Source organism: Xiphias gladius, chromosome 5, assembly GCF_016859285.1.
Source record: "Xiphias gladius isolate SHS-SW01 ecotype Sanya breed wild chromosome 5, ASM1685928v1, whole genome shotgun sequence".
NCBI lineage: Eukaryota > Metazoa > Chordata > Actinopteri > Istiophoriformes > Xiphiidae > Xiphias > Xiphias gladius.
The window spans coordinates 10,166,482-10,191,156 of record NC_053404.1 but is presented as its reverse complement, the minus strand read 5'-3'; the positions used below and the strand labels follow the sequence as shown (position 1 = coordinate 10,191,156).

The 24,675-nt window shown below is 37.9% G+C and overlaps 2 protein-coding genes across 6 annotated transcripts; both read left to right on the top strand.

The window, feature by feature from the left end:
* The first annotated feature begins 2,277 nt into the window (after positions 1 to 2,277).
* Positions 2,278 to 3,737, top strand: LOC120789522 (probable G-protein coupled receptor 141). The gene is given in 1 exon segment (XM_040126237.1): positions 2,278 to 3,737. A coding segment is annotated over 1 exon segment (894 nt). The 5' UTR covers positions 2,278 to 2,301; the 3' UTR covers positions 3,196 to 3,737.
* A 501-nt stretch (positions 3,738 to 4,238) lies between these two features.
* Positions 4,239 to 18,879, top strand: hnf4g (hepatocyte nuclear factor 4, gamma). 5 transcript variants are annotated; one of them, XM_040126235.1, is made up of 12 exons: positions 4,239 to 4,415; positions 9,803 to 9,893; positions 10,270 to 10,435; positions 10,719 to 10,813; positions 11,610 to 11,716; positions 11,884 to 12,033; positions 14,140 to 14,227; positions 14,737 to 14,889; positions 15,452 to 15,501; positions 15,840 to 16,026; positions 17,098 to 17,217; positions 17,728 to 18,879. In XM_040126235.1, the coding sequence occupies exons 3-12, from the start codon at positions 10,275 to 10,277 to the stop codon at positions 17,847 to 17,849; spliced, it is 1,233 nt and encodes a 410-aa protein (XP_039982169.1). In that variant the 5' UTR covers positions 4,239 to 4,415; positions 9,803 to 9,893; positions 10,270 to 10,274; the 3' UTR covers positions 17,850 to 18,879. The 5 variants fall into 5 exon arrangements, with proteins under 5 accessions (XP_039982169.1, XP_039982168.1, XP_039982166.1 ...); XM_040126234.1 differs by lacking the exon at positions 9,803 to 9,893; XM_040126232.1 differs by lacking the exons at positions 4,239 to 4,415; positions 9,803 to 9,893 and adding an exon at positions 7,753 to 7,968.
* The last annotated feature ends 5,796 nt before the right edge of the window (positions 18,880 to 24,675 follow it).

Here is a 24,675-nt window from a genome sequence, read left to right as displayed (position 1 = left end):
AAATGACTGCGGTTCAGGTGCACTTGAAAAAGTCCTTTAGCACCCTGTAGAACCTCAGTTCCAAGTGGCCAGGACTAGATTTAAAAAAAAAAACAAAAAAAAACAAAAAAACTTTTCCTGTCATATGTGACAATGGTTTCCCAGCAGATCAGTCAAAGTAGACTGCATGTATAGACCAAACTCACATATGCATTGCCAAAATATTACTGATACCTTAAAAAATGGTGTCCCCTTGCTTAGTGGTACAAGAAAAAACAGACTTTTCCTCTACTTCCCTGGAAATGCAGGGAGTTGTTTTCTGATAATGGCAAAAAGTATTTTTTATGTCCATAATTTTTCAGCTCCATTTCAGACTTAAAGGCCTGCAAAGTCACCCCTTCACTTGAGTGCTAGCCTGAGTCACACTACATGCCTTACTTAGTACTCACTGAGATGTTCATAGGAGTTTAACACATCTGTCAACAACACTTAGCATCACCACATCCTACCACACTTCCTCCCTTAAGAACACGTTGACTAAATAGTGTATCATAGAGTATAGACTACTGGCTGTCAGTTGTTATGTATCAAGATTACTGATCTTGAGGCAATATATTAAGTGTATTATTTAAGTAAGTTTTTATCTGCAGCTGGTGAGTTGTTTTTAACAACACAGAACTCAAGACAAACATGTCTTTTGCAGAATAGTATTGATTTCACAGCACTTAAATACTTTAGAAATCAATAACCTTTGGAAACTTCAGTAAATGCTAATTACTGTATGTTAAACTTATTAAGATTTGGGTTTGCACTGAACACATAACTGAAGTTATTTGAATGTCCTCCACACAACTCACGTGACAAGAGACACAAAATAGTTAAATTAACATGGTTATTACAGTCAAAAACTAAGCTACTTGTTTGGATTCCAAGCTAAAATGCAAGAGAGGCTGTACGTATTTGAAGTGTATCTGCATCTGTCAAATCTGCATGTTTTTTCTTTCTTGGATTGCAGATTCTGTGATGGGAGAGTAATTTGTTTTTTCAATATGCTGCGTGGTCCTCTGGTAATATCATGGGATAGATGTTAAGCGTAATCTGTAATGGTAAACCTCATAAACCTAAAGATGTACTATATGTACCTGCACTCATTCACCCAACCATCCCTTTCCTCTAATCAACAGTACTATGAGGCATTCACTCTATGTACAGTACCACATCAAATTCTAATTCTATGTATTTAAGTGTATATAGTGGGTACAAAATAACAGCCCTATGTAGAGTAGTGACCAAAAGGAGGAAGCAACTAGCTCTGTGGTTGTGCCGACATGTGTGCGCAATAACCTCCTGTTTCTGGCAGAGCACGGGCACACAATATGCAAAACTTGACTGTGGTTTCTGAAAACTCACAAATACATTAATTTTCACAACATTAATTTCCACAGAAAGTAGTCATACATTTGCACTTGATCACACACACACACACACACACACACACACACACACACACACACACACACACACACACACATATCCACGCATCCAAGCAGAAACGGACACACAAAGAATTCTTTTCTTTTTCAGACAGAGAGCTTTTCCCATTCTCATTGACACATTGTGAAAACTTAACGATTGCTTTGGTAGAGATAATGTGATGTAATGTAGAGGACACACACACCACCCTTTAATTCCTTATTTTCACACAAAAGAACACTTCGCAGCCAGTTCTTCTTTGACCAAAAGGTACGTATGTTTACTGTTAAACCGTAGTTTTGACTTTGTATTCATTCATGATGCATTTTTCATTGCAGCATTGCTCTCTTGGTAATAATTTAACTGTGAACAATGTCTTTACTTTTAAACTTCACAATAATGTGAAATGATGTAATTTTTCATTTTAGTTAGACCTACTTAGGTTCTTCATGTATTAAGTAGCAGTTTATTTTAGTACTATTTCTTGTTAAACTGATGTGTAAAATCGTAACCAAGATATGCATGACAGCATGTCACACAAAAAGTATGAAGTCTTCCAGAGATCTAGATTGTGTTCAAATATGAGCAAAATACATTATAGTATGGAAAAATAATGCAGTTTTGTGTCAGGGTGAATTTTTTGTTTCTCTGTCATTTCCTGTTTTTAATAAACCCTTTCCTTATCTATTCATCCTTCCAGATCACTAATTTTTCAACTTTCTTTGTCCATTTCTCCCCTTCTCTCTCTCGTATCTGACAGTCCCCTTCTCTCTCCCTTCCTTTCTTTCTCTGTTTAAGAAGGCTTCCAGAGTAGCCAAGAGAACGCTATCCAGAGCCATTACTTCCACGATGAGCAAAAACTCCTCACCCAAACTCTCAAATAAAAAAGAATATGATGAGTACCGCACAATCATCCTGACAATCTACTCTGTGGTTCTCGTTAGTGGTACCATCAGCCTGAGCCTGGTGAGGCACATCTTGAAGTTGGGCTCTACATCCATCACCTCTATTGCTGTACTCAACCTCATCTTCGCCCACTTCATCTTTCTCGTCACTGTGCCCTTCAGGATTCACTATTATGTGACTCAATACTGGAGCTTCAGCCACGGGTGGTGTAAAGTGGTCAGCGGCATGATCCACATCCACATGTACATGTCTTTTATCTTCTATGTGATCGTCCTCATCACACGCCTGACGACATTCTACCGCAAAGCTGAGCAGCTGGCCTCTTTCCAGAGGATTCATGCACTCCTTGCCAGTGCTGTGGTGTGGATGGTGGTGCTTGTCATGGTCCCTTGCCTCATCCAGTTTTCCTATGGCTTAAACACTGAGGAAAACAACACCATAGCAAATTACACAGTTTGCTTCAATTTTGGCAAGAGCATAGAATCTGGTGCCAAGGTGTTCAATTACGTCATAAGCACACTGATCATAGTGGTGGCCACTATGCTGACAGCCCTCCAAGCCAATGTCCTAAGGATTCTATAAAGGAAGCATCGTCAAGGATACACCTCTCAGCAGGATTTTGGGGCTCAGCTAAAGAGCTTATGCTTTGCCCTCATCATGGTGGTCTGCTTCATTCGCTACCACATGTTTCGGTTCTATTACTTAGAACGCATTGTTCAGCAGAATATCAGTGAGATATTTCTGAGTCTGACCACTTTTAACTGTTTGGACATGCTCACTTTCTTGGGGAGGAGAAGCTGCTACATGTGCTTCTTGGGAAAGGCTATTTGTGTGTGAAGGGGTCAAGAGTGTTTATTTATTTAATTTTGTAACTTCATTGTACTGAACTTTTTTCTATTGTTTGTCAAAGTTGTGGTGCAGTTCCATAAATGCATACAAAATGATTTACATAACATGTACATTTAAAAGTGCACGAGCGAGCCTACATCCAGCGCTTCTAACCGGCTTTGCACAGAAAACGAAACATCTAATGTGCTTTTTATTTTATTTTTAATAATTATATTAGCCTCCCATGTCAGCATGGTAGAGACGGATACTGCTGAGAAAAACATTGGTGCGTGTGTTGTAGTGGTGGTGGTGGTTGTGGTTGTGTGTGTGTATGTGTGTGTGCGGGTGGGGGGTTATGTCTTAATCAGTAGACTACCTGGTCAGGCCTTAAACTGTGTGTCTGTTTATCAAAATATTTAAAGAATTTGACATGTCTGGAAACTGTCCTTTGCTTTAACTCAAAATGAATAAATAAACTCTTGCCATCTACTGGTCTTTGTATGTACTACACAACCTTAAAGCTTGAAATTTGTAATGTTAGATCATGGAATTAGCCTGAAGTTTCAGACTAATTTTTTGTTGATACATCGATACATTTATGTATATATACATATATATGTATACACACACACACACACACACACACACACACACACACACACACACACACACACACACACACACACACACACACACACACACGTGTATATATATATATATTTATACTGTATTTGCTAACCTTTAACCTGTGTGTACATAGCTGAAGTGTGCAGCTTCATAGTTGAGAAGAGAAATAAATGTCTAAAATCATTACTTTTTCACCATTATTTTGTGAAACATTACCTTAAACTTCTTGGATCTCTTACCTTCTGCCCTCAGAGGTGGTGTGAGAGGCCCTGCCTGACACACGCATACAAATACAAACACACACACCTGGTGTTCCTTTTCCTTTTGGTTTTATGGCGCTGGGTTACTGTTTAACATCCCCACCCTAGTTTGCGTTTGTTTAGTAAATCGATCTAATGACTGGCGCCATCCAATGTGTTGCTCAATGAATTATAGGCCGCTCAGCTCTCCAGCCATCCCTGTTAATTTTGTTGAACACCTTTACCATTTTACCACTCTCATTGTCACTTAAACTAATGTTACACTGAGGGGCTGCTAACTACCGGATTACAGCACAGCAGTACTCGTGGATAAATGCATCCCAGGCAGAAACAGGAACACAGGTAAGTCAAAATTCTCCTATGAAGAATATTGTCATTGAATTAAATTTTTCCACAATGTCTATAAGAATTATAACCTTTAGTTTCGTTTTTGTGGAGGAAGTGAAGCTTACCTTTAGCAGTTCCTCAAGGAAGTTTGGTAACATGTTCCACTAAATCACGTGGTTTTGTATTTTGGTGGTAATATGGAGGTATTCCCTACTCACACAGTCTTCAGTTGCTGCTAAATTTCCTGTAACCACAATTGGTGTACCTTTTAACTGTAGGATATATAAAGTAATGTGGTTGTCTAAGTCTGTGTGTGTGTGTGTGTGTGTGTGTGTGTGTGTGTGTGTGTGTGTGTGTGTGTGTGTGTGTGTGTGCTTTCAAGTGTCAATGTCTGCAGACAGTATTTTGTAAAAACAGATAGGACAGACTCACTTTGTCATGAATGCTGTGCTGTAAAGATCATGTGATAACTCATTTCACATTCTGTAGAAGGTCGTAATCTGTAACAAGAGAAAGCAAAAGAATGACACTGCAACTGAAAGTACAGAAAAATTTAAATAATGCAATCTGAAACAACCTGTAAGTTAACATCTGTTTGTGTAGATTGCAAGTTTTGTTAAGACTGTGAAAGACAGTTGTTGCTTGATTGTTGAGGCTGTAGTGTGTGATGTTGTATTGGACTGCCTTAAATTGTGCAGGTGACTGTGTTTAATCGTTGTATACTGTTTATACTCTAAAGACACATAGGCTTTGCTTAAGCTGGAGAAATCACCTAACATAAACAAATGATTTCCATTTTGAGGGTGAATGTTACTGGCCAAACAAGCCTTTAGACTTTTTACTAGGTGGTGATATTAGCAGGAAGAATAAAGTAGTATGACACTCACTAAATGACCTCAGAGACCAGAGTTTATATGAAAGACTGGAGAATTTTGTTAGGCATGCATGTAACTCTAAGTGTTGTAGAAATGTTGTTCACAAGTTAAACTGATTCTTTTATTCATATATTTCTATTGATTTTCACAAATTCTATGTCATAGCAGTGGTTCAAGAACTGAACAACATTGCAGCGAATAAAAAGCAAATAAGAAGTTAATGATAATCTTTGTACAGTTATAGAAGTTATATAATATTCTTCCAAACTATGTATTTATTACTATTGCCCGGATATCAGAAAATAGTGGTTTACTAGAGTCAGCTGGGAGGTTGATCATCATTTGCAACTATTAAAACCTCTAATCTAAATAGAGGCGACATTATTATGGCCAGTTCACACAGAGATAGCCTCTTTACACTGGGTTTTATGACTGAAAAGAGCTTTCGGTTGCTAGGCAGATGCAAGGTTTGTCATAAAGGTCCTGCTTGGTTTTCAGCTGAAGAAGTGATAATACCTTTTATTATTTTAAGTGATTCTATGAATATGTAATTCGTGTTTTTATATGCATTTTTAAATCATATTCACCTGTAAAATTTTAAAATCAGTAAGCTTCTACATTATGTTTTTGCTGGGTGGTTGAATCAGTTTTCAATATTAGTGAGCAAAATGAACAGTCCAAGTGAACATAAGCTGCCTTTCTAAACAGCTTTGGTGTTTGGAATATTGTATCTTGACCCCATTCAAGAAGACTGTATTATTTTTCAAGTATTCAAAATGTAGAAAGTAAGTGATAAAAGGAACTCATCATAACAGTAATAAAGTCTTGAATTCCTAGGCTTGTTTTCCTTGCACTCAACAGTGGAAGGTGAGGTGAAATGGAGCATTTTAAAGCTTTTAACCTGTTCACCAGTAGCTATGAAGTAAAGTAGATTTTAACTTTTCAGTTAACACTGATTTTTTTTTTGATATTGTAAAATATCAAAAAAAATATTTAAATATATGGTTCTTGTCTCTAAGCCTTAATGCACAATGGATTTTGCTTTCTTTTTGTATGTTAAACCCAACTATATCACATGATAGCCTCTACTGTATTTTCATACTTTATCCCTTCTCTTTTCTTACATGCAATCTGGTTTTATACTTTATAATCCTAGTTTAATGCAGGTATAGTTACATTCATGTAATGTGATGGTAAATTAAATATAGCACACTCACACTACAGTGCTCTGTGTCAGACTTTTTGCGTTTTACATGATTGTGAATGTGATTGTAAAGAGTAAATTCTTCGCTCTCCACTAACCTGATGAGTCAGAGTCATTACTAGTTAAAATGTAAACTCTCTATCACATCTCTCTCTCTTTACCTCTCTCTCCCTTGTCTCTCAATCCCTTCACTTCAGTCTTCTCTATTAGCTAATATGTCTGTTATTGTACTGTGACTGGATACTAATTGCTCTATCTCCTACAATCCACTGAATAACCCATGACAATGTGCATTCTGATATACTGTGCCTTCAGTGCCAATAAATTATCATCATGCCTGATCATATACTGTAGGTGCTTTTCTCACTGGAGCACTCATTACTGATGTAGGCCATCAAATCTCCCATAATACTGCCTATTGTTTACAGCCTTCTCTAACACAATGCCCCAAATGGATTAACTTTAAGACACACAATAAGATTACGAAACTCCTGATGTAAAATGGGTGGGTTGGGACATTTTAACTGGTTTTTGGCAGTAAATTTGAGTGTGTTTACAGAATTCCTGTCCTGAAAGAGAGACAGCTCAGATACAACTGTTTAAGTTTTTTTTTTGGATTTCCACTTTTGATGTCATCTGATTCTCTTCCACATACATTTCTTAAGAAAACCTGGAGTGCGGTCATTTGGGTGGGATGTAAACCCAAGAAGTGTGTTTGTGGAAGAGCTAATGGAAGTTATCAGTATTTTCCACTTCACTTTGTGTCTTTATAGTTTACATCTGCTGAGGTGGTGGTGCTATTACTCCGCTATTGATTAGAAGCCTAGGAATGACATACACACACACACATTCATAATTTTTTTGTGCCTTTAAAAACACCCCCCCCCCACCCCGCCCACAGCCCCCCCAGCCCCCCAGCCCCCCACCAACCCCCATCGTGCATGCAGATGCACGTGCACAGAAGCTCGCCAACTTGCACATTAAGTGCAAGCTGTCACCCAAAATCTGATGAAATCTATGTCATGGTAAAAAAAAAAAGAGGTAGAAAAAAAAAGGCGGGGGGGGGATTACTCCTTCACCACTATCTATCCAACCCAGGGATAGGTGTGAGGGAGAAGGACTGATAAGCAATGTGTAATAAAGTGAGAAGTCTTGGCTACAGCTCCTCCCCTCTGCTTTGTCTGGGCCCAATCAGATGGGATTATAGATCTTTCATGCCAGGGATCTCCATTGTCATGTCTGTAAAATTTAGATGAAGCAGAGACAGGAAGATAGGGGAAAAGAGAAAGAGAGACTGTAGAGTGATCCGGGAAGAGAATTAGAGAGAAGAAGAGAAAAGTGTGAGGAACACCAGGTTGAATGAAGTATCCTCCTGCTCCTCAGAGTAAATCTCTGTTAGATATGGAAGTAGCTAACTACTGTGAAGGCCTGGATTCCTCATACAGCACACTGGGCTTTGAGAGTGCAGAAGTACTCTGTGGAGGAGGAGGTAAGTGTGAGTGCATGCAGATACCTACACACACACACACACACACACACACACACACACACACACACACACACACACACACACACACACACACACACACACACACACACACACACACACAAAGCCATCCCCAGTTAACTGGTCTTTAGTCTGAAATTTTTCCCCAAAAGTAGCCTATGACATGCAGACACACACACACACACACACACACAAACCCTAATGAAAACGCACATAATGGGAGTACAAACGTTTTTTTTTTTTTACCAGCAGCTGCATTGGGGTGGACATACACACATACAATATGACTGTGTTAAAATAAAATAAATGAAAGTATATGTAAGTACACACACACATACACACTTCCATCCATACTGATACCAATTGCTGCGCCTGGATTGATATATGTTTTAACTAGGTTTGTCTCACATTATGACAGTGGAGTGAAAATTTGTATTTTATAAACCAACTGTCACCTATGCCTATCTGCTAAATTACTATAGATTGAAATTAAGGCCATTACAAAGAGTCAGATTAAGTAATTATTTTTAAAAGCTTTTGTTGAACTGTTTTGCCCATATAAACCTTTACCACAGTTAGACCAGTGTCTGACAATAACAGTTTGGACAGAGAAAGGAGTGTAAAAAGAGAGCCTTGTATTTGTCCCTAATGTGACACCTGTTTTCTGAAGAGGGTGGGATGGGTCACCTGCCTCATAACTTGATGAGGAGGTGTGTTAGTTTGTAGGATTAAAAGTTTACTGATGAAGTGAACTGAGACCAGCTGACGGCAAATTAGTTGCTTTTTGGAGAGAGGGAAATCAGTAAGGGTTGGATTTTACATATCACGCTCCAGACGTCTAAATTAAGTGATGGGGAAGCTCATGACATTTTAATGCTGGCTAATAGTGCATGTATCCAGTTGTCTGTTAACACTGAGGGAAATGAATTCCACCTGCCTATTGCTTGTCATGTATATATTAATGTAAATTGTTGTTGCAAAGGAAAGAAAAGGGCTGGGTCTGGGTTGTAAAAGTGTGAAATCAGAATGTTGATAAAACTCTTTAATGCCAGAATTGCAGATATGTGTCATAAAGATATATTATTGAAGAGCAAGCACGCATCTCAGTGATACACTGATGTCACATCAGCATTTGCACAGAAAGTTTGTTCAACATTGGCACTGCCTGATATGAGATTGAAAGAGATGTGTGTAGGGAGGATGTCAACATTACTTTTGAAGCATCTTATGTTTTTACATATACATATGCAAGTGCTATGTTCATGTTGTGTTCTATTTGGTAGGTTTTGACTGAGCAATAAATGTGTGGACAATGATGATTATGGTTTTGATTATGGCTATGATGCTGCTGATAATGATTACAATCACAACAACTATGATAATGATGATAACAATGAGGAGATAAAGACATAGACAATAATGTTTAATATGCTTGGCAACTGAGCTGCAATGTATTCTTTTTCCTGATTTATATTTTGTAGATCCACAAACTGTAATGTAATGTGCAAATCAAACACCACACTAATGAGTTTGCACTTATACAAACCCCAACAAACATCTGCAATGTATGTATGCACTATGGAACATACACAAAATACATTTACTGGAGTAGTAGTAGTAGTAATAGTGTACTTTCTACTAAAACATTCCTTCAGGAATGGTAATAATGGTCAACTGTTTCAGAAAGATTTACTTCAGACATTAGTTTCCCATTTTTTGTTCTAAGCATCTCTGACCTGGTAGTAACTGTGAACAGCTGCTATTGTTGTGACTAATTAAAAGAACTATAAAATTTCTGACTTTGCTGTCCCACCAGAGGTACTATCAAAAAACACATTGCAGCAGACAATGCATGATGTAAAACCCCAAAGATCTGACTTGGGGACACTGAGATTAATCAGATGAAGGTAACTTGCATACCCTACTGATTGTAACTTGGATTATTTAATTTTTCTTCAAAGCAGACTCATACCATCACAATAATTTGAAAGATTCTATAATAACATAGAAATTCTACACATAGTGCTTCAATTAGATAAAATAATGCTGTGGACAGTAAGCACTGTGGTCCCATGTTATAAGATATATTGCTTCTTGTGCATTAGACCATAATGAACAATTTCTAGATGTGTACTGCAGTACATTGTTTCAGTTTGTTTGAGTATTTATGTCTATACCAATATATGTAATATAAAGATGTATTTTATGAGCATTTGTCTGTGCACCTATGTGTATATACTGTACAAGTGTATTTACCTGTGTGAATGTTTTTGTGCGTTTCAGACAGCATGCCAACAGAGCCGAGCCTGCCTGGTGCAGACGGGGTCAGCAGTAACTGTGCAATCTGTGGAGACAAAGCCACAGGGAAACATTATGGAGCCTCCAGCTGTGACGGCTGTAAAGGCTTCTTCAGACGCTCCATACGCAAGAACCACGTCTACACTTGCAGGCACAGAAAACAAGAACATGCTGCATGAGCACACATATACACATAAATACATAGCCCGCTTAAAAGAATGCCACCAGCTGCTATTCATATGCATGTAAACCTTTATGATCACCTGCAGATATCTAAATAGAACTCTTAAAGTATTGATAATTTACTTCTCAATCCAGTCATCACGTCATGGCACGTCACGTTACAGTACATTATGGTATATTATAGTAAACTGTGTCATCATATGTCTTGCTCTGTAAAGCTACTTATATCCTTGAATGTTTGTCATACGAAGGTTCAGCAGGCAGTGCATTGTGGATAAAGATAAGAGGAACCAATGTCGTTTCTGCAGACTCAACAAATGCTTCAGAGCTGGCATGAAAAAAGAAGGTATGGAAACTTTCTTCCCGCCCCCTGGATATGACAGAAAGTAGAGAACACTTAACTTCTAAACCTCATGACCAAAAATTTGTATTTTCTTCAATATTTAAACTTTTTACATGTAAAGATGATACAATTAGAAAGGGTCCAATTTTTTTTGTTTCTTTTTGTTATTTTTGTACAAAGACATTATATACAGTCAGTAATCAATATATTTATATAGGTTCAATGTAGTTTGTTTTCTTTATGTAGTTTATTTCTATTTTTGCCACCAAGAGACGGCACAGACTTAAAACTAGGCACTGAAGGAAAGGCTGTCACCAGAGAATTTGAAAGCTGTTTCAAGATGGTTGAAATTGGCTCAGCCATAAAAAAAGGTGATTACTTAGTGTACGTGTATTTATGAGGGGTATAACCTTGGCAGAGAATTTTATGACACCTAATCATGTGTTATTCAAACATGTTGTTCTGGATTGCAACTGGTTAACGTTTGACTTCTCTTGCTGAGGCCAGCCTGTATGGCTATTTTCCTAAATATTAACTGCCCTAGTGTCTGCTGTCGTCATTTGCATTCAGGATTTCTTTTTTCCAACCTCTCTACACCCATGACTACCAACTTAAGGAAATTCTCAAAAACAATAAACCAAGATAGAGACTTGAATATTACCGGGACATATTCCTGTTTTAAAATCAGTTCATTTTTTATAATAAGGAATGTACAGGAGGTGCCATCTCTGTCCTGTTCCTTTTGATTTCTCTTTCTGTTTCACACGCACAGTAATTTTAACTCTCTGTTTAATTTTAGCTGTGCAGAATGAGAGAGATCGGATCAGCTCCCGAAGAAGTATCCCTGACTCCCAAGACCTACCACCAATTACTATTCTGGCCCAAGCAGAATCACTGTCACAACAGGTGAATATCATATCATTTGAATTTCATATTTTCCTACTAATATATGGTTGTATGTGAGCTTGTGTTAGCTTCATCAGTCGGTATATTATGTGGCTTGACTAAACTGCAGACACATGAGGAAATTTAATGTAACAAATTGTGACCCAAGAAATGATTATTTTCTCCAGATCACAGCTCCAATTGTAACAGCAAACATATCAGAGCAGAAGTCGGCTACTGTTGGGGATGTATGTGATTCCATGAGACAGCAGTTATTGGTGTTGGTGGAATGGGCCAAGTATATTCCTACATTTGGAGAACTGCCACTGGATGACCAGGTAACAGGGCTGTGATGCATGATGGGTAATCTATGATTATGCTATTTCTTGCCCTCAGTAATTCTCTTGCATTTTTTTATCTCATGTTTGTTTTTAGAAACAAAGTTAAAACCAGTACCCCTCAAACTCCTGCACTTTCGTTTCACATAGTTTTGAAGCATTGTCTTTACATTTTGGATGTGTATAGCTTCTGTGGGTGCATGAATGTGAAAGCCCTTTCCGCTTGAATTTAAAAAAGATCCTTTTTAATTAACCGAGTGCTCTTAGATGAGAGAATATTTGAAGAAATTATTAAGTAGTGTGTTATAGGTGTTACTTCAAATTAGTTCAAGAGTCTACTAAATATAGTATACTGCACTTACTCTACAAGTATGGCCCCCTGTGATGTACGTCCTGGTGGAAATTATCAGCACCCCTGAATTTAGAATATCTTCAGAAATGAATGCAAATTAACCAATTTTGTATAATCAAAATATATTTTTAAAATGTCCAAGGTTACTGAACAAAATTCAATTCAATTTTTATTTATATAGCGCCAAATCATAACAGAGGTTATCTATAAAATATATAAAATGTTTATGCAAAGGAAAATAAAAAAAGCCACAACTTGCATAAGAGTGAAAAAATAAAAACACAAAATGTATTTAGTTGCAGAACCTTTGGCAACATTGACAGTCTCTAAACGTTTTTCATAGCCATCTAGAAGCTTCTCGGACCTCTTTGCTGGTAGTTTCTACTCCTCTTCCACTGCAATGTGTTCAAGTTCTTTTAAGTTTGCATGGGTCCTTTGTGCAATGGCAGATTTCAGCTTTCCCCAAAGGTTTTCAATGAGATTTAGGTCAGGACTCATTGCTGGCCAGTTTAAAACAGTTCATCGTTTCCTTTAAACCATTCTTTTGTGCTGCTGGATGTGTGCAGGTTGTTGTCCTGCTGAAAGACCCAAGACCTTCACCTCAAACCTAGTTTTCTGACACCGGGTAACACATTTTTCTCTAAAATGCCCTGGCAGTCTTCAGATTTCATCATTCCTTTGATACATTCAGTGCCTACAGTACCAGAGGCAGCAAAGCAGCCCCGAAGCATGATAGAACCTCTACCATGTTTTAGTGTAGGTAGGGTGTTCTTTTCCTTATGGACTCCATTTCGTCACCTATAAACAAACTGATGCATTGCATTCCAACAGAGCTCTACTTTAGTTTCATCTGTCCATACAACATTATCCCAGAAAGACTGTGGCTTATCTCTGAAAAGATTTTGCAAACATTAGTTTTGCCTTTTTTGTGCCCTTCTTTTAATAGTGGTGTCCTCCTTGGCCTTTGCCCATAGAGCCCTACTTGGTTTAGTGTGCAGCATATGGTATGGGCTGAAACCACCACTCCAGATTGCTCCAGGTCAGCTTGAAGCTCTTTAGATGTCTTGCGTGGTGTTTTTACAATCCGCATCAAGCTTCGCAGACTTCTCTCATACAGTTTCTTCTTAGCATCATTTCCTGGAAATGTCTTAACAGTTTCATGAATGTGACACTTCTTTATAACATTATGAACTGTAGAAACATGGATTTCAAGATCTTTGGTGATTACCTTCTAGCCTATGGAATTGTTATGTTTTTTGATAATAGCATTTTTGACGCTCTAACACAGCTCTCTCGTCTTCACCATTGTGAAAAAGAAACTGGGAACAATCATCCCCTTTTTATGTAGTAAAACCATCATTCATTGGTTAATTCATGTCATGTGAACACTAAAAATTAACCATAGGTGGGTTTTATTCGTTTTTTTATTTTGTTTGAGGAAATAATTTAAATTTATCATAAAGGTTCCAATAATTGTGTCAATCATACATTTTATGTCTATATTTTTTTTAATTTAACTGTGTGAAAGCATTTTGTTTTTGTTGTTGTTCAGTAACTTGGGACATTTTATCAAATATTCAGATTATACAAAATTGGTTAATTTGTATTTATTTCTTAAGATATTCTAAATTCTGTACTAAAAATTCAGAGGTGCCAATAATTTCAACCAGGACAGTATGTAAGGGCAAAAGGGGAGGTATTGTGGCATTGTTTTTTTTTTTTGTTTAACTGTAGGTGTGTGTCTTTGTCTTCAGGTGAGCTTGCTCAGGGCTCATGCAGGTGAACATCTCTCGCTTGGGGTCGCTAAAAGGTCAATGCCATTCAAGGACTTCCTGGTTTTAGGTACAAACTGACTACTAGAATGGCATCTTATTAATATGTGGTGCAATCAGGTGGTTCAGCTCTGAAGTGTGAAGACTGATCAAATGTTGTGCTAGCTGAGAATGATTAACTAAAGTTTTCTGTTTCTTTCTTTATGACATCAAACGTGTCTTTTGTAAACAGCATTACTCATTACTGGGGCATATACCAACATCATACTGTATGCAGATCTGTCAACTACAGATCTGCCTACACTCAAGTACTCAAAAACTCAGACACATGCATTCTGCATTTCTATACTTCTTAGGACCTTCCCGCACCCCTTTACCATAACCTTGACTGAAACCCTTACATAGGCTTAACAAAAGTCTACAAGATTCCATTTATCTTTCTCTCAAGGCTAAAACTTTTCCCCACTCCCTTCCAAACAAGCACACACCAGCACTCCTCCCCACACACTCCTGGATACCTTTCTCTCCCTTTCAACTCCCTTTAACACAGCCCCTGACCAGTCCTCTCTTTTCCCACAGGTAATGGCTGTGTGATACACAGAAACAGTCCTGAACCAGAAATATGTAGGGTAGCCAACCGAGTGCTGGATGAGCTGGTCCAGCCCTTTCAGAATATTCAAATAGATGACAATGAGTATGCAGCGCTTAAGGCTATTGTCTTCTTTGACCCAGGTAATGAAAATAAATAACGTTTAGTATTTTAGCCAGCAGGGGATTTGTGAGGTACAGTTAATAACAAATGCTAGTAACCAGTTTATTCTTCCTAGGGATGAGTGGATACCCTATTTTCCAGCCCAACCTTGCTTCTCCATTCAGGAACTATTGTCTGTATGTGTGATTTAAATTGTCATCTGTTTGTTACAGTAAGTGAAAAGCTGGGTATAGTATTTTTAGAGAACTAGAACAATATTGCTTTAGGTTATGGCAGCTACTTGTGCAAGGTTGGGATAAAAAATTTTTTAAATTTCCCCTCAAACTTACATCAGAATCCCTCCATGCCTTTTTTACGTTTCCTTGGCCTAGTCTGCCCCCCTTTTCTACCCCTCCACTAAATCCCCTCATTTTGCCTCATGCCCTGGTTTGACCATAATCATCCCATCAATTCCACTCAGACTCTCAATTCCATCCCTGATCTTTCTTTTTTTTCCTCACCCTCCTGTCTTTCAATCCCTTTCCTCCACCCTTCCATCCCTTAATCCACCCCCACTTCCATTTTTTGCCTCCCAAACTGCAGATGCAAAGTCTTTGCGGGACCCTTCGAAGATCAAGGCCATGCGACTGCAGGTAGGCCAAGCATTTGAGCTGCAGTTCTTTTCTGGTATCTTCTCTTACAATTTCCGGTAAATGGTGTTAAGGAGGAGCATCCAAGCCTTTTTACCACTGTGTATTATACTCTATATTTTATTTTGTATATTTTCACAATTTTTACGAATATATCAGTCAATTTACAAGGACAAAGGCAGTTTGCTTACACTGATAGAGACTTTGCATCGTGTATGTGTGTGTGTGTGTGTGTGTGTGTGTGTGTGTGTGTGTGTGTGTGTGTGTGTGTGTGTGTGTGTGTGTGTGTGTGTGTATGTGTATGTGAATTTGTGTGTGTGTGCGTGTGTGTGTGTCTGCAGGTTCAGATGAGTCTGGAAGACTACATTAATGATCGTCAGTACGACTCCAGGGGTCGTTTTGGAGAGTTGCTACTCCTGTTGCCCACCCTGCAGAGCATCACCTGGCAGATGATCGAACAGCTCCAGTTCATTAAGCTCTGTGGCCTGGCAAAGATAGACAACCTGCTGCATGAAATGCTGCTGGGAGGTGAGACTGGGCTCATGTCTGTACTTGTAAACCCGCAGAGAGAAAAATAGGTTGACCTTCAGCATGACCACCATATGCTCCAGTGGAACGCCTCTGCGGTATTTGTGTGGAACTGTACAAGTATGAAGCAGTGAACTATACATGCTCAGCAAAGTTTTCATGCCTTTATAAGAACAATGGGTAAAAAGTTAGATTTAGCAGAAGGATGGTATAACTTTGTATAATCCACATATATATTAGGCAAAGGCAAAATAGACAACCTGGTACAGTATATGAGATGCTGCTAGGTGACATCTGCAAATATATCTAAATGTGTATAAAAAGGAAGTCTTAAATTAAAGTAATAATGCATCAAAAATATTCTAAGCAGTGCAATGTCAGACAACTCACAGCATAAGATGAGGTGTGGAAATAAAGTAATAAGTCATTTCACTCACACTCCATGCTAAAAACAACTCCAAAATATGACACTCCGACTTGTACAGAGGACCTTCTACAGAAATAGCTGCATTAATTTAATTTTTAACATCTTGTAGGAATGTAGAACTAACATACCCCCCCGCTATTTAAATGTTTTGGGGATTATATTATATTTAAATATTAGATTTTCAAACTTTATAGTTTGAAACCCAGCAACTAGCTAACCTAACCAAACAATTAAAAAAATGTAATTACATAAAACAAAAAAATTAGAGGGTTTCTTCACCCCTTAGTTTGTAATGTGAGTGACACTGCAACACAAACTACGTTAGTTGAGCATTCCACAGAGCTGATTACATAGTTTTCTTAGCCATTTTATATGAAGTCATGGAGGCCTGACACAGTTATTATCTAGAACTTGCACACATTTCAATACACTTGTTGGGACATACTGACATAAAATCAGCTTGAAATTTGTGAAACCCAACTCATTCAATTAACAAGATCCAAAACAGAGATTTATTCTTGTAGAAACATGCACTTCTTTTTGGTCTGATGAGGGCTTGTTATGTGAAATGCCACATTTCATTGGGTGGGTGGGGGGGGTGGTTACAAATGGTTGATTAAAAAGTTGCTATGTTATGTGTTCAGGCCTAATATCAGAACCCACACACCTGCACCAACCAGCACACACCCAGCTTGCCCAGGATCCTATCACTGGACACACACTGGTCATTGGCACTATGCCTGTCACTAACACTCCACTGATAGGTAAGAACAACATTCTTGATAACTGTGAGACATACATGCAATCACACAAAGTGCATCCACTCGTACAGGCGCAAATCATCTGACACACAAGAAACATCACATTAAGGTTGATGTATGAATTATATCTTCTCATCAAATGTCACAAAAGTGTGTGCCAGGTGCATTTCCATTGGCAGTTGAAACAAAATACGCACCCAAATAAGCATTCCTAAATCTGAACAAAAATCCATAAAAATGAATGAATCAAAGAATTCAGAGTGCTGGCCATATTCTTTCATTTTAAAATAAAAAATGCACATGGCAATATTATACCAACCAATGGCTGCACAAGATTGATGGGAACTGTATCTACAAAGGAGCAACTATGGATGTACCATTTCCCATGAGCGACAGTAGATGCATTTTACAGACTATAAATATAAAGAAAATTCCTTTTTTTTCAAACAATAACATTTTTATTGGCAAAAAGTAAAATTAAATGTCTTACTGTCTCTGCCTCCTTTCTTGCAGCCTCTCCAGACACTCCCATCCCATCGCCCCCACAGGGTCCTGCCCCAGAGATGTATAAACACTTTCCCCAGCCTCTTTGTTCTCCAGCCAGCCCCTCGCCTTCCTCACAGACAGACCTCTGACATCTCCTAGCACTCTCTCAAAGCAGCTGACATGGGATCAGCTTCCTTGCCCTCTATTCATCAACTCAGTCATGGTATAAAACTTACGAAAGCAGTCTCTGCTCAGTGTCTGAGGTTAGACTTCACCCCGCTTCTTCTCCCTGTGACTCCTGGTGGTGATGCAACAATAACTAAGATATGATTAAAGCTGCCATGTACAGCACTTCCAAACTTCAGTATGTCAGTTTCAAATTAAATGACACTACAGTAGGGTTTAAGAAACAAACAATGCACATGCATTTTTGTGGTCACTATGAACTAATATATTGGTTTTCAACTCAGTATTAAAATTAAAAATAAAGATATTGAAAAAGTGTATAGCATCTCAGACCTTTGATTTGTTTGAATTTTAGGTGTTATTGAATAATGTCTTGCTTGATTGGACACAGATGTGCAGAAAATGCCCTCAGTCTTTTTGGTTCTTCAAGTATCACTTGTGCTTATTAAATGGTTAATTCTGATAATGTGTAAATGTACATGCATCTAATCATAATTTCCATAGGAAACAGCAATGGGAAAACTCATGGCTTACTGTCAAACAAATTAAAGCTGATCATCAAAGAAAATTTAATACTTTTTATTTTTTCATAAAACTCATTATGGATTGTACCCATGAAGTAACTATTTTTGCACATTTTTGTGGGCAAAAAAATTAATTCAATGGTTTGTATTTAATACTGAGCCATGAATACATATAATTTATTCCGTGGCACATACATATTCTTAACATACATGTGTTCAGCAGCTAAAACATATTATAAGGGGTATAGTAGTTTGTGGCCAAGGTTAACATTATAATAATAGAAATGTCATTTATAAATAACTTAAAAGGGCTCATATTAAATGCAAAAAGGAATGTGGATAAATAATAATATTTTAATAACTTGTTTATATAGTAAAATGGATTTTGTGTATTTGGTATTTGGATAATCAATTTCAACTGTTTTGCTTTATTCAATTTCTTGAATTATCTTTGTATCTTTTATTTTGGTTTGTGTTGATAATGTGTACATTTCTTAATTTATAAATTGATTAAATTGTGATTTTGAAGAACTTCTGAGTATTGTAATTAAAAAGAATTGGTCAATGTGGATTAATTTAAATTTATTGATTCACTGAACAGTATGGTGTGTTACACACACCAAATACAGCACCAACTTTAAATTGACTACATACAGTATAGTATACTGTAGGTTGTATATGCACCAGTACACCCACTGAAACGAGTATGCATTCATTTTTTCATTTTCCTGCTTTTATAAAATAGGGAAAAGTAAACAAAATGTGAAATGGAAAAAAATATTTATTTCCAATTCATCTTTGTTATAGCCACGACAATATAATTTCAGTAGATATTTTCTTTACTTAAACAATATAGACAGGCAGATGATGATAAATTGACAGAGATGTATTCCAGTATGGTTTTTCCACATGCAATAATATTGAGAGTGGTTTGTCCATTACTTCCCTCATTGAACTCATCATGCTCCTCCACAGTTCCATTGGTCGGGGATGTACAGTTTGTATCCAAAGCTTTATTGGCAAACTATTGAGACTGCACTGCCAGATGATGCTGCTCATCTAAATTCAAACTAGTTTTCCCAGCGTCCATCTGAGAAAACACACTCCGAGACAAACCCCAAAGCCAAACTAGAATGCAAAACGGTAATTTAAGCTGAAACTGAGCTGTATTGGGGCCAACTGTACTTTTAAAGCTGTGATTTTGTTTATGTCCACCCACATTCAATCCTTTTCTTGGAGTTTATGCATGTGTGTGAGTGTTTGTGTGCAGTGGATGAGACCAGAGGATAAAGCTGAGAGCTCTTATTCTCTATATATGGTTTTGTGACTCAGAGAAAACACTCGGGTTATTTATGACGGTTGAGATGATGCTGTCTGGAACCAACATGGCCAAATCCTCCTATCAGCTCCATAATGGACAAGCTACCTGGCCTAGGTAAAACATCAACACCTACAATGGGAGAATGTGTGTACGTGTATATACTGTATGTGTGTGTATGCCCCTACCTGCAATTTATTTATGATCTTTGCAGGTGCATGTGTGTACACTTCTATATGTGTGTTTTTGGAAGTGTGTACAAGTTTGTGTACCAAGGGAGCTTTAATCAAAAGCCTATAGTGAGGGGATGTGGGGGCCCTCTCTCTCTCTCTTTTCCTCAGATAAAACTGTGTGTTAGCATGCCAGTCACATATCTCATTTGAGACACACCACTCTCCTCCCCACACTTCACCACAGCCCACACTGAGAGCATGCTATTACACACCAGTATAATGCTCGCTCCACCTAGCTTGGACGTAATTTCAAAAATTATCTTTATTTCTACTGAGGTCAGGTGGTGATTATTTTTGTATTGTGTATTGTGTACTTTTTTCACATATTTGTTAATTTTGAAATTGGTGCAAAAGATTTGGAAGCAACATAAAGACTAAGAAATTCCCAAGATATCATGAGTCTCCTATTTTTTGAGAAGAAAAAATATGGTCAATTCACATGCTAAATGAAGATACACTATTGATGACAAGTGTATTCATTAAGTAATGAGTAGTGATTAAAATTCATTAATTATTCTCTTTTTTGCATATACTGTATTTATTTATTCATTACTGAAACTGTTAAAAAGATGCAAAGATTGGACCTGGATAGCAGAAATTTTTTTGCCCTTTCCTGGCCATCTGTCCCTCTATCCACCCATCAAACCATCCATCCTCTTTCTATCATAAACACTAGATGGCAGTACAAGTCTCTTGTGTCACTCCAAACAAACTTCCCTTTAAAAATGTACTCTGCCCTTCCTTTGTCATTCTATGTAAAAATAATAATAAGAATGTAAAGATTAAATGTAACTAAAAAAACCTTTAAAAATCATATTTCGACGCCATGAGCATACTAATTTAGTTGCAGTATTTAAGATGGCACACTGTGTATTTCAATCATTTTATTTCAAACCTTTTCAAAAAAGTGAGAATCGTAATGACATGTTTCATGTTTTTTTCTTTTTTTAAATTATAATATGGCTCTTTGCATCAACAGTTTAACACACCAATTAAGGATGTTACATTACGATGGTTTAAACAACAAAGATGATTCTAACATGAGTGTGTTTCAGCATTTTTTAAAATAGCTTTACATTGCTCTTTCGAGACTGTTTGAATAGATTTTTGTCTGACAAAATAGGGAGAAAAGACTGCAAAGTCACATATGTTGGTTCTACACCAGGCCGGGGAATATTGGTACAGTCTGAAATGAATGGTATGTGTCAGCGATCCCAGATTAGAACAGACTATCAGTCCTCACCGGTGCATTTTACCCATAATTCCCCTATGTCTCCAACATATATGATGATTTCTCCTCTAGGAGACAAGGTGAGGCTCTATGAATCTCTGCCTCCAACTCTGGAATGAATTTAAAACCTTGCTGAGTGATTTTCTGTGTCTCAGTTCTGCGACTGTGTGTCTGTCTGTGTGTGTTGCATGCATATGTGGTGTCTGATTATACCACAGCATGGGTAAATGGAAGGAAAATCCAGTGACAGCTTCATTTCCAAAGCTGAGTTAACATAAATGAGGGATTAAAGCAAGCAAGAGGGTTAGGGCTCACATCGGCCTACAGTGACAGCTTTCCCTCCTTAAAAATCACTCTTTTCCTCTCCCTGTCGGTCTCTCTCAGTCTCACCCATTTTTCTGTTTCCATCTTTATTTTTATCTCACTTTTTCTTCCTATTTTATCCTGACATTCCCTGTTTAGGTTATCTGTTTTGTCTTGCTACTGCTCCTTTTGCCCAGAGATACGTACACAGATAAAAATTTTACACTGTACTGTTGGCTACATGCACTCCAGCATGCATGCACACACACACACGCACACACACACACACACGCACGCACAGTGATTTACACAGTTGCAGCGAGCTGTGGTGTGCTTTACATCATGATGATGGGGACCAGGTTAGGGCAATGAAATTAGGGGTTAGGGCAGGCAAGAGTGTGTGTGTGAGTGTGTATTTGGTGGGGTACATTAGGGAAATGAAAAGGGGTGGCTTCTGAGATGCATATAAAAAAGATAGGAGACAGAGAAGATGGCAGCGTGGATGATAAGATGAGTAGTGCAGTAATGAAAATGGCTCTGTGTACCCCGAGATTACATAGAGAATGAGACTGGAGAGATGGAAAGACAGAGAGGAAGAGAAAGGGGCATACTATAGAGGGGAAAATGGGGGAGAAGGGAGTGTGAGAGGGAGTGAAAGAATGGAGAAAGATTGAGAGTCATATATGATGAACCATGGTGAGACTCAGCTGGAACAAACATGGTACTGTGCGAAAGGAAAAAAAAGGACAGGAAGAAGAAGACAAGAGAAGAGAAGAGGTATTACAACCCAGAACGACTCAACCCCACTCTGAATGATAAGTGTCTCATGCTCTGCAGGTTATGGGAAGTTCGCACAAACAAATGGCTCCCATTTGCCAGAGGCGAGTGACACAACTGAGAAAGAAAAGGAGAAGAGGAGAGAAGGGAGGGAAAGGACTGAATACTAGAGTCATGATTGCAGATAACTCCATCTGCATTGAGAAAATATTTACCTTTTTACCCCTCTAATGTTTTCACAGGTTTGCAGCATAAACTGAAGCACCTACAATCCAAGGGATATTAGGAACCCTGTAGTGAAGCACAGTAAAAGTCAATGCTTGGTATCTTAAATTATAGGGAGCCTTTGGATCTTCATCAATAACACTAAATGTATTCCAAATTGTAGCATGTAGGTGGGCTATGTTTTGCACCATAAGAAGTGATAACAAATATTAATAAGGGTGCAAGAATACTGCCCTTATTTATACACTAAGCAGCATGGAATCAAAGCCAAGCGTGGCTCGATAACTCTCTTTGAAAATGCCTTCACCATAGTTGTTTTTTAACCATGTGAAGTCCACATGTAAAGTCCAAAGAGTCTGACGGTTTTCATTCTAACAAACCAAGCAGCTGATTTTGCTTGTTTTCCCACTTTTCTGGTTACATGTGTGTTTTTCCGTAATATTAGATGCTTAAGTGTTTGGTTCAAATGACGACTTTCATAGGAACCCCTGCTTAAGAGCATTGAGTAGCAGACCCAATAGCTTCAGTTTGATAGGACGGGCTAGGATTGTGGATACACTGGCTAATGCATCAATTCAACCCATGACCTTCAGTTCATATCACATTCCTTGGCTCTTTGAGGCTGTATATATAAAATTTGCTAATTAGCAATAAAACACAAAGTAAAGCTGAGGCTGATGGAAATGCCATTGATTTTGCAGGTATTTGTTCAGAAACAAAAGTAGTGGACAAACTGAAATTTTGATGATGATGGCTCTAAGATGAGAAGATAAGTGATCACAATAGTTATTGCAATTCAGAAAGAAGAAGAAGAAACAAAGATGAAATGTCTACCAAATTTCAGGGCAACCTATCCAATAGTTGTATTTCAAACAAAACCTCATTGTGCTGCTAGAGGAAAAGTCAGGGGATCACAATAGTCGTGAATGTCTGTACAAACATTTTATGGCAATCCATCCAATAGGTGTTGAGATATTTGAGTCTGGATCAAAGTGGTGGACTGACTGACAGTCCAGCATTGCTATTGCTAGCATGGAGAAAACAAACATATTTACACACTGTATCTATGTGGGACTTTAACAGAAAGTCCCCCCTACCTTTCACTGGACCACAGGTAAAGTTTGATTATTTAGTATTCCACAACAAATACATGATGAGACACAACAATGTTTCCAGTACAGGTACAAGAGATGGAAAAGCTGAAAAATCTTCAACTACTGTACCTAAAACATCATCTTCAATAGTAGACATTTGTTTTAAGCCCCTGAGAATCAAGGAAGTCCCATGTTCAGTAATCAGGGAGATCTATCACAGAAGAGGCAGGGATGGCAATTTCTCCAGTGACATTGCTTCAATAGTCCATAATGCCATAATGCAGTCACAAGACATGTCGTGTCTTGAGTAACTGGTGACCCTCACTTTTCTCAACTGGAAAGTCCTGCTCCCTTGCTCTTTCCATCTTCATCGCTCCCTCCACCTACTCGTATAACCTGAAAGCTGGATGCAACGAGTATAAGTACAAGTGTCTGGTTGTTTTCAAGGGGCATTTTGGGAATCGTAAGAAGTTACCAGCAGAATTATCCATATATGAAACAAGTTGAAGAGTAGATAAACCAAAAAAAAAGAAACAATTACCAAACACCATTATCCACAAAAATAATGTCTAAATATGTATGAATATAAAACAAGTTAACCTTGAATTGTCAGTTGCTGCAGTAGAGGTGGATCCTGGTCAACATTAGCATGCTAAGGGATATTTGTGCAACTATCAATGTGAGTCAGATCATTTCTGAGTAAATGAAGTGTAATCCAGAAAAGAAAAAAAAATCTAAATGCACATGAAGAAGATCAGTAGAATTAGACAATAGCCACTTTTATCTCCAGTTCACAAGACTGTTGGGTCTCCATTTTGAATTTTATCATCAGAAACAAACCAAGTGTAAATAATTTGCCTTACATAGCAGAGGCAAGGCATTTCATTTCCAAAACAGCTCCAGATCTAATTATTATACCCCAAAATTAGAACTGAGCTCACTTTAAAAGGTACAAAGGAATTCACTGTAAGCGTGTAATTAATTTTATATTACTATTTACCTTTACGTCAGTTAATTGTGAACTCTACAGATGTGTGTGCTACACACAGTCACACCCACACACACAGACACACACTACCTTCAC

What these genes read in the sequence shown, in the direction of transcription:
- hnf4g (XM_040126232.1), top strand. Translation starts at nt 7,839, where the DNA reads ATGAAGTATCCTCCTGCTCCTCAGAGTAAATCTCTGTTAGATATGGAA. An exon ending in AACTGCCACTGGATGACCAG is followed by an intron (nt 12,034 to 14,139) that starts GTAACAGGGCTG and finishes CTTTGTCTTCAG; the next exon opens with GTGAGCTTGCTCAGGGCTCA. An exon ending in TCAAGGCCATGCGACTGCAG is followed by an intron (nt 15,502 to 15,839) that starts GTAGGCCAAGCA and finishes GTGTGTCTGCAG; the next exon opens with GTTCAGATGAGTCTGGAAGA.